The 11,364-nt window shown below is 27.5% G+C and overlaps 1 protein-coding gene across 2 annotated transcripts in view; it reads left to right on the top strand.

Annotated features, from left to right (window-relative positions):
• Positions 1–782: 782 nt before the first annotated feature.
• Positions 783–11,364, top strand: part of LOC107444914 (tachykinin-like peptides receptor 86C) — a 62,433-nt gene continuing 51,851 nt past the window's right edge. For both annotated transcript variants that reach the window (XM_016059184.3, XM_043053403.2), the window contains exon 1: positions 783–2,341. In XM_016059184.3, coding sequence (XP_015914670.1) covers positions 1,851–2,341 — 491 coding nt within the window. In that variant the 5' untranslated portion in view covers positions 783–1,850. The remainder of the gene's footprint in view (positions 2,342–11,364) is intronic.

Genomic DNA, 11,364 nt, shown 5'->3' with positions numbered 1-11,364 from the left:
ATATATTAAAACTAAATTGATTTGATATATTTTAACTAAATTATAATTAGATTTTAAAATTTTTAATGTCAAATTGATCTACACGTAAACAATACGTGAAGGGTCAGCTTGCCCCCTTAGTCTTTCTAGGTATACAACAATGTTCAATCCCGTAAATATAAATAATTAATATATCGTGAATATTAATTGCCTCTATTTATTTTTATTTGAATTGCTGTGAATAACAAATAGAAAATTCGTCAATGTGCTTGAATGTATTTGATTCATGGATAGGAACTTAGTTCTTGTGTAAACTTAATAAAAACGATTTATTCCATTCAGTTGGAGGTGATTAACTATTCAATTCAATTTTGTACAGGAAAATGCGTTTTCTGTAAAGTTAAGCGAATTTTTAAATGAATTTTGCAGCATATTTACGCAACCGAAAAAGAAAGAACTGAAAAATTGAGATAATGTATCTGACAATTGGTTAAAATACTTAAATTACAGGACTAAGAATTTTATTTTCCAAAATTAAAGCAAACGCAAAGATTTGCTTTTTAATGTCTCGAAATGTTTCATTAGTTTTCCCATGTTTACGATGCTCCCGCAACCAAATAGAAGAGATTTCAAAATAAAAGCAGCACGAAATAAAACATAAAAGTTCCAGTCAAAATAGCATCTACCAAAGCAGTCACGAATTAAAACATTTCTATTCCAACAAACTATTTCTTGAGCGCACGTGTAAGGTGATTTAAGGCGGAGTTTCTCTAGAGGCGGAGTTGCGTGGAGTGAGTCGAAAGGCATCTTAGTCCTTCATTTCGCTCACAACTTCCAGAGTAGAAGGATGTATTGACACTATAGTTGTGCTAGTTGTGCTAACTTAGATGTTATTTATAGCTATGAATTTTTCTATCACAAATATGGTGCATTTATTTGAAGAAAAGTTTTTACATTTTGTCAGAAATCTGAAAACTTAGTTTGGTGCTACAAATTAGATATCTCTGAGGATTTCAAATAGTGAGCAAGTTTGTGAAAAATTTATTTTTCGGAAATTTTTCTTAAAAGCTAAAATGACATTTTACAATGTTTAGATTTTTTTGGGTATTTTTTTAAAAAATAATGCAGTTTAATTAGAGTCATAAATTGTTAGAAAATACTTTTATGGCACTGCTGTCGAATTAGTTTAAATTTTCAAGAAAAAAAAATTGTAAAAATTTATTAACATAGGAAATATTTTTTAAAAGTAAATAACTTATTAAAAGATTTAGAGCAAATATTTAAAGCCATTTTAAATTATTGCAAAGTTTATTTTTTTAAAATACTACGAACTAATAATAATTTATATATTAATGACGAAGATACATTAGATAATTATTTATTTCGCCGAAATGGTACAAACGTTATAAATATTATTTAAACATTTACGTTCAGGAATTTTATTTATTCTTAATTGAATTTATAAAACTAATATGTTTTAAAATAATTTATGATAAATAAACCTACATTTAAAAGGGCTTTAATTCCATTTTATTCCATTCAGTTTTAAAATAGAACGTTTTGCAAAATAAATTGTGAAAAATGTTTTAGACTTCCTTAATTGATTTTTTGAATTAACAAATATGCAAGATAATGTTCTTATTTCTACATTTACCACTTGAAATATATTAAATGATAATACAAAATAAAAAAAAAATATATATAAAATACTTGTAAGCGCTGGATCAACTACGTAGTCCTATGTAGTATAAAATTATTTACCACACAGTATTAAGTTGTAATCAACATACTATATTTATTTAATGCTATAATAATATAATTTTTACTAATTTATTAAATTACTATATAAATTTCATCATTATCGATAAAATATGGGTAATGCTCAACCCAAAGAAATTGATTTGTTGGAATTATATCTTAGAGACCCAGTGGTACGATATAACGTATCATGTTGTGTGAATGAGACAGAAAGGCTAGAAGGCGAACAGGACAATTGGGCCAAATGTCTTGGCCTTTTTCTACCAACTGCTCTTTTAAGTCGACCTTATTTACTGCCCTGGGAACAGCAAGCTATATGGGCAATACTGTTTGGCGTTATGATATCTACTGCTGTAGCCGGTAATGCAATTGTGATTTGGATTATACTAGCTCACAGAAGGATGAGAACAATAACTAATCTGTTTTTGTTGAACTTGGCTATAGCAGACTTTTTGTTGGCGAGTGGTAATGCCATATTTAACTTTGTGTTTATGCTGGAGAGTCATTGGCCATTTGGAGAAGGATTTTGTATCATCAGTAATTTTGTCGCCAATTTGACTGTTTCGACCTCTGTGTTCACAATATTGGCTATGAGCATTGACAGGTAAGATCTTTAGAGCTCATTCATTTACATTCTTATGATTTAAACCATTTAAGAGAAAAATATTTCTTTTTTTTGTTTTTAAAAATTCGAAAGAATATAATTAAGTAGTTAAAAAACATTTTATAATCTCTTACAAAGCTACATTTGATATTTTGGCGTGGAGTATTTCATAGTGTAATTATGCAAGATGCAAGACCCTTTCTTCGAAATGAATGTTTAAATCTATTAGAAATTAATTTATTAATAATGTATTTTTCTCATAAAAATACTTTTTCAGAATAAATTATGTTTCTAGAAATATGCAAGAAGCAAAACTCTAAATTTTAAGATATTTTTTTATTGTTTAGAATTTATAATATGATATGGAAAAAAAACTACGCAATTGTATCTACAAATACGAAGGACATGTAAGTCTAAACCTTTGTTTACTATAAGTGATGTTAAAACTATAAATATATTTTTATACCATCATAATTTGCTCACATGTTTACAGTTTTAAAATGTTACATCTCTTAAACTAAGTAGAATATATATTATTCAAAATTATTATTATTCCTAATATATTACAATAATATATATTATTCCTAAATAGAATATGTATTCTTTCAAAATTATATATTATTCAAAAACATATATTTTTTAAAAATTTTATTGAATTGAACTGAAATATTGCACGATATTATTTAAAAGTAATTTGTTACAGTATTAAATTTCCTCTTTTCGTTTTCTTTTTCTAAATATTAGAATTCAATTTCAAAATAAAAACTTGAATCGATCAGTATCCCTTATGCCATATTATTTTAAATTGTTTGATGAAAAACATGCCAATGCAAAGATTTGTGTGATGCAAAGATTAAAAACTAAATAAGCACAAGATAAATAATTACGTTAAAAAAATTTTATCGAATTTTTTTTTCAAAATGCATATGTTATATTTAACCTATTTGGAAGCATATTAAAATATTTCTAGTCATTTTTATGTCGTAAATTGTGCGAGATTTATGTATAAAATTTATCATCTATACTTATATCTTACATTTTATCTGTCTATCATTATTTATCGTACATTTTTCCTGCAAGAATTCATCCAGTCATTGAATTTTTATTAAGTTGCAAGTTATTAAGTCAAGTTGGACGTTGCATAGTTACAATATGCTTTTGTAAGGAATGTGCGTAAGAATACAGATACCTTAATTTTAAACTCTCTTACTTTTTATACTCTCATTAACGTGATAACAAAGTAATGAAATTTGATGAGCATTATAATTTTGTAAGATAAGTGAAATCTCACAATGCACAACAATGCTATTTGCTATAAGTTGAGCATTTCCGGAACAAACCGAGTGCGCCAGGGGGTAATGGAGGCTAAGCCTCTACAATTTCGTGACCGACGGCATGATTGTGACTATGTGGTCACCATTGTGCACGGGCCGCCTTTAACTTCCTCGTCAATCTGGTACCCATCGATTTGAAGCTGGGTGGACTTCAAGCCACAACTGGGGATCGAACAGCTGTTTTTCTCAATGGCAGTTCAGTGCCTTAAACGCTGAGTTATCGCGGCTCCCATTTTTGCTATGATAAGGGATGAAACGAATCAACTAGAAGTGAATCGATAGACTAAGTTTTTAAATCTTTAAATACGAACAACAACATTATATAAATTAGAAAATATTCATCTTGAATAAAATTTAGATACCAGCATTTGAGGATACTTAGTCACTCGTGTAACTTAAACCATTCTGCTGAATCAATTTTGGATGTTGAGTTTGGCATTGCTATTTTTGACTTAAGTTCCTTATTTTCTAGAATCTGTGACTAACACTGTTAGATACTTTGGATCAAACTAAGGTAAAAAGTACCGGTAATTTGGTGTCAGTGCATTTTATCGTAAAATCCATTTTTACCACAATATGTTACGGAACAAAAAAACTGATGTACCGTAACTTTTACAGTAATATTTATCGTAAAACCACTCAATCACTCTAGTTGAATAAATATTACTGCAGAAATTACGTCATAATATTTTACGGTAAAAATGGATTTTACGGATCATGAATTCAAAGTGCTGGTACTTTATACCATAATAGCGTACATATTTCACATCTACATAACTGTAATCCATAATTTAGTTATTTTTAGATTAACTCTCTATAAACATTTCAACGAAATCTTAGGCGGAATTTTATATATGATTTTCTTAATTAATAATATTTCCATTTATTTTTTCAATATTATTAATTTAATTGTTGTTTCCCATAAGTAAAGCAAAGGCTAAATTTTTTCCCTCATATTGTAACAATTGCATGCTATAGAGGATGTTATATTTTATCTTTTTACCAGCCCATCACCCACTAATATATATATATATATATATACANTATATATATATATATATATATATATAAATATATATATATACTGCAGCCAGGGTGCCAGTACTTTTTACCGTAATTTAATCCAGAATGCAGTTTAATTCAGCGATGACCTAAGCTTAACTACAATGAATTAGTATTTAAATTAATCACCTTGGATTGGAAGGTGTCTTAAATCGCAAAGCCTAATGATGGCACCTTCGTTTTATTTACAATTAACATTTTGGTATTATAACTGTTGACACTGAATCATATTTGTCTTTTTTTTCGCTCCACAAATTCATTAAATAATTATAACTGTCTTTTTCTAAATTTCCCTTTATACATTTAAGGTAGAAGTACAGGAAGTACACGAATAGCTTACGAATGCGCTTTTTTATTTTCCCTACATTGAATTCTAAGAAGAATATTAATTAGTTCATTATTGTTTGCAGGAGATACAAGCTGAATACTTATAATTTAAATTAACTGAAATTTTCTCCTTACATATTATGGCACTAGATGGCTCTGTATAGTCTAGTTCAGATGCTAAATAATTTTTATCGGTGATTTTTTTTTCATTGAAAAATAACGAAATTTTTAGTCTTTCTCAGTATTTAAATTTAAATTTAAAAAAGAAAATTAAATGAGGGTTTTTAAACTATAGAATAGCGAAAGTTATTACTAGAATGAAAACAACATAAAAGAATTAAAGATGAATTTTTTAAGATTGGAAGACGAAATGAAAAGAGGGAATAAAGTTATGCTTAAGAAGGTAAGATATAGTTGTAAACTTAACGGAATATAACGAAATATTGAATATGTTATGAAAAGATTTGCATGCGTAATTGTTTCAATACTTGTTCTGAACATTATATACTTTCCTTAATGTTAACTTCAAGACTTGTGTAACTTCAAGAAAAAATAATAATAAGTTTTAAGTAAATTGCATTATGCCAAAAAATGCGCGAAATCGTTTAGAGAGTGTTTAAATTAATTTAATCTCTCATGCTATATTCTGTAAAAAAATAAAAGAATTTTATTTAAGTATTCCTTGTTTTATTGTTAAAGATGATGCGTCTGCACTCTAGTACGACTTTTCTGTAGTGATTTCGGAGCAGTATAACCATCTTACACATAATGTTATTTATGCCCCATGTATTTCTAAATTCAACTTCAGTCCTGTTTTCTTAGGTCTTCTTGATGGAATTTGTATAAACATTGATGGTGGAAAACCTATAAAGAATTACACTAATATTTTTTTAACGTACTTTTGCTAGTTAAGTGGCAGGTTTATAAAGACCGCATATATAATACCCTGTATTAAACCAATTTAAACCAATAAATTTCTGTAATATCGGTACTACAGCATAGTTAGGTTTAAATTGTATCTTTTATAAAAAAAAAATTCAGATCGATCAAGAAGTGGTAGCTAATTGGGGATAGGTCAGGTGAATATGAATGATGATGAAGAATTTCCAATTTCAACGCCTGAGGTTTTGCTACTGTGAATTGTGTAGTGTGAGGCTTAACCAATAGGAGTAAATCTGTTGATCCCTATTGGAGTTATGACAATAGGAGTAAATCTGTTGACTAATTTAGGCTATTTGACTTCAAATTTAGCCTCATTTCACCCTGCCATTTGGTTGCAATGTATTTCTGATATCCGAAATGATTGTTTAGTTCATCATTATCGACCTTTACTCTAGGCAATTGTGTAGCTCATTTGTACTGTCAAAATTAGCTGTGGTAAATTTAACGAAAATTCACGATGCTGTAGTTTCTAGTTAAAACTCTTACTTCAGAACAATGTGCATTTCTGGAACTTCCATTTTCAACAAAATTAATTAAAAAATATTTTTATCCTTCTTAGAGATTGCGATATTTTTAAGCAGGAAAGAAATATGTGTAATTTTCAGAAAAGAAGGAAAAGTAAACGGTAAAATATTCAACTAATTTCTAATAATAAGATGTCACACCATTACTAATTCTACACCATACCTAATTTCTAATAATAAGATGTTTTAATAAAAATCTAATCTACAAATAAAATAAATTCTATAATAAATTATAATATTTTTAATAATAGTGCTCTTAATTAATAATAAAATGTACGATAAAATTTTAATTAGCAACTTCAGTGACTACATTTTGAGAAATGTTGCTTAATATATGACGCAAAAATAATAGTTATTTATTTAACATTCTTAAAAAATCCTGAATTACATACCTTAGAAATATGTTAAAGATATTAGGACTTAATAATTAAATTTACTTTTCATTATTAATTAGAATGATTAATTATTAATAATTAAATTTATGTAATTCTGCTTTAACTTATTTTTTTAAATAAACATCTTTTTATTTTAATTTAATTCTGTATTAAATTAATTTTACTTTACAGCTATCATTAAAAATGTAAGTTTCAGAATTAAGTATTAATACAATGCAAAATACAGAAAAGGAAAGTGGGTTTCTAGTAAATATACTAATTGTATTTAAATTTTCAACTGGGATTTTTTTAGTTTTAAACTTAGGTTTCTTAGCTTACTTTTGACAAACTACAGCTAGAAGGCAGATTCTTTTGCAAAATCTAATACCTGCCAAATAGATTGGAAAAAAGGTTTCCTCCATGTCTACAAAAAAAAGGAAGAAAAAAAGGATTAAATTCTGCTTAAAAATTCTTGAAACAGTGAAGATTTTAGGAATGTGTATTTTCCTCTGAAAATCAAATATTTTATTTTGTGGTTTCGAATGGATGTGTATAACATTCAAAGTTTTAAAAAAAATTTCCCTTGATAAGATTTTAACGAATCTTTATTTTCTGATTTAGAATGTAAAAAAAAGAGAAAAAATCAGTTTAAAATTCAGGAAGATAGCACATAAATTTATATTGCGTAATATCTAAAAATAAATCGGCTATTAAAATTATTAAAAAATTCTTTAAATATAACAAATTTGGACTTTTATAATATACTCTTAATTTTCTACTCAAAAAAAGTTTCTATGAAGATTAATTGAGCAGTGGTAGCTCAGGGCATAGATCGCTCGCCTCCCAAAGAGGCTCTCCGGGTTAAATCCCAGCGAGAGCTGGTCGAGAGCTGGCGAGCCACACCCGGCTCGCATAGACGACAGGGTTGACGTAAAATATCCTCAGTGGTAGACGGATCATGGGTTAAAGTCCCCTTACAGTCAGACTAACTGTGGTTGGTTTTCGTGGTTTTCCTCTTCATGTAGCGCAAATGTGTGTTAGTTCTATCAAAAAGTCCTTCACAAAGACAAAATTTCTCCCAATACTTGATCCAGAAGTTCCCTTGTCTTCTGGATTGGGTTCAAAATTACAATTCTACGGAGTTGAACATTAGTAGCCGTTAACTCTAAATTAGGTCAGTTGCGCAATGACAGATATAAAATAAAATGAAGATAACTGCAAAATTAATTTAAATTATAATAATCAGGACAACATTTACATTTTTATAAGCATTAAGTAATGCAACATCATATTTTGATCATTTTTCACTATAACGTATTGAAGCAATAGAAATAAGTATTTTTAATTCCTTAGTATGCTTAAATCGAAAAACAATGCACTTAATTATTTAAGTTTAAAGAACAAAGTATGTTCCGTCATACTGCATACTGATGGTAAATTCAATTTAATGCTTTATGTTGTAACTATCTGAAATTGAAAGTTAGTTGAGTTATTTCTTGAAAAGCTATACATCCATTTCACGACCTAACAAAGAAGCCATAAACGTGACACAGTTTTCAATAATTACTATATAAATATTTTAAGACTAACTTATTTTATACGTTTTAGCAATTTTTATCACATTTTATACAACAATCTAACTATTCATGCATTATTGTTAATTAAATTTATTTATTGGTTTATTCATTTGTTATTACTCTTAAACAAGAAACTCTTTCGCCAGGTCAAAATCCTATTTAAAAGTTTATATACTGTATTTTTAACGATTTTCGAACTTCAAACTTTGCTTTAATTAGTGAAACAGTATTCTTAATTGCCACCCTAGTTTATTTTTCGGAATTCATTATTAAGTCGTTATTTATTCTAAAGCCACCTCATTAATTTTATTAAAAAATAGTTTTCGAATTTAACTGTAATTTAAAGTATCTCTTGTACAGTACTTACATTTTTGTGATGAGCATTTGTTTTAATGACATATATTGATTTTAGACATTTTAAAATAAACGCATGAAATTAAATGTAATATTTTGAAATTGGAGTGATTAGATAAAATGAAAAATTTCCGAACTATATTTTTCAAAAAGATTAAAATTTAAAACAGAAATATTTTATTTTTTTTTACTAGAAAACAAATTATATATACCACTTTTGAAAGTTGAAAATTGAAGAAGGGGAATCTATAATGATAGAATAGTTTTTTTTATGATACATGAATATGATATATTTTTTATAAGACATGAAAAGATAGCTTTTAAAATGCTTGTTTTGTATCTTTTAGGCTTATGTTATTGTTTTTTCTTTAGTTTTGTAGTAATTGGGATAATGTACGTTGAAAAATGGTCAGAGATTTGAATCATAAAAAAATTTGCTTGTGTCAACATTTATTTAGATCAGATACAGAGCTGCAGTTCAAATTTGGCTACTCCAGTTAGACGAAAAGTGCTATATTGCTTTTGAATAATAATGGCTTTTGAATTGCATTTCTTTTTGAATAATATTGATTTTGAATTATACATAGTTTTGGAGTGCTGGTCGATTAAATACAAATTCTATTAGACCATAAAATACAATATACATTTAAATAGTAGTTGTCAGCAAATTATTGAAGCTTGTATTTCTATCTATCATATCTTTAGTAAAAAGTTATTCACATTAGTCAAAAAGTGGTCAAAAATATCGATTTACAATAAATTCTCCTTGGTCGTTATAATAAATTCTGCTTTTGAAAACTGGAATACAAACGAAACTTGCATTGCAATCATATATTTAGGTCCATTAGATATTATAAGATTCCAATACACAGACACTGAAACTAGTTAATAAAAATCCAGTAAAAAGTGAAAAAAAAAAAAAAACAATTTAGTTGTCGGATGTACCAAAAATTACTTACCAATACACAGAAAGTACAGGGAAATACAGAGAAAGTTATGGCTTACTGCATTCTGCGTAGGAAACCTGTTATTCATTCTTACAAAGCACAAAGTTTTGAAACTAATTATAAATTCGATAATACAACATGATGCCAATTGAGGATAACTAACTCGAACATCATGGTACGCAGTATTAAGAAAAAACTAGCAGACTGCTGTGCAAATATTTCAGCTGGACTAATCAGACATACAGCAAAAAATTTTACATTTTCTTTTCAACCAGCAACTTCATTTGTAGACGAACTCGGAAGTTGGCGGGAATAAAATACATGTTTTCTAAAAAAAATAATTAAAAAAAATGCAGGAAACCGTTCGTTTCTACCTCCTTGCATTGTTCTATAAAATACATTTCAAATCATCCAGCATTTTCAGAGCACCCAGTATTATTGAAAATTTGATAAAGTGCCTGTTTAAGACGTTGTTAATTTGCTGGAAATCCAATTTTATGCTAAATCAATTACATGTCCAAAATTGTGTAAATGAATAAGTGAATAAAAAATTAATAGATGAATAAAAAATAAATAAATGGATAAAACATAATTAAAATAAATTAATAATAAATACATTTTATGACCTATTTCAAGAAAAAGTAAATACAATTTATTACATACTTTAAACTATGCTTAAGAGTATTGCTACCTAGTAAATTTAAATTTAATTCGCGAGAAATTCGGATTTTATTGAGAGCGTATTGAAATTGAAGAAGAAAAAGAAAGAAAGTAATCGCAATAAAGTAGAAAGAAGTTTCAAAACATTATTTATGTATTATCCATACATTTATGCATTATTCGCGCATTATTTATGAAAGTAGGAAATATATTTTATTAAACTTTTTTAAACATTACAACAAGAATTTGTGTTACCTGTAATAAAACAGTTTTTGTCCTTGTGGAAAACTTCTGTTTCGATAAAAATAAAACGTTATACTATTTCAAAAATTAAAGTTAAATCTTTTGACCAGGATTGTTTCGTTTTTGTAAAGAAAGTTTAATATTCTTATGACATTAAGTATTTTTGAATGTATGAAAATGTACTCTGGTTATAAAAACACTTTCTTGTCTGTCTGTTATTATCGCGGATCATTTCAGACTTTTTGTTAAAAGTTTGTTTTTGTGAAAAATATATCACTTACAAAATATTTTTGAGGCTCATTTGAAGTTGTTTTGAGGTGTTGTTGAGATTTGACGTTTATTCGAAGTTGATTTCAAAAATAACCTTAAAAGATAAACCTTTCCAAGGTGTAAAATCAAGGTGTATGAAGTTGTTGTATTCACACTTGAAGTTATTTTGAGAGTTGATGAAAACCTACCTAAGAGCATCCAGCTTCGGGAGTTTGATTTTGATGGTACGGATTAATTTTTCTACATTCAAGCCAATACGTATAGTAGAGGTTTGAATAATTTCACCCGATCTTGATTTTGTGAGGTTTAAATGATATTGAAATTGAGATTGATTAATGAGGGTATTTCTGGTGCATGATAAACCTTTGGTGCATAAAACATAATCTCCTTTTTTACTCTAGGAATATTT

The sequence above is a fragment of the Parasteatoda tepidariorum genome, chromosome 2 (assembly GCF_043381705.1).
Source record: "Parasteatoda tepidariorum isolate YZ-2023 chromosome 2, CAS_Ptep_4.0, whole genome shotgun sequence".
Lineage (NCBI taxonomy): Eukaryota > Metazoa > Arthropoda > Arachnida > Araneae > Theridiidae > Parasteatoda > Parasteatoda tepidariorum.
This window is presented reverse-complemented; position numbering and strand designations above follow the sequence as displayed.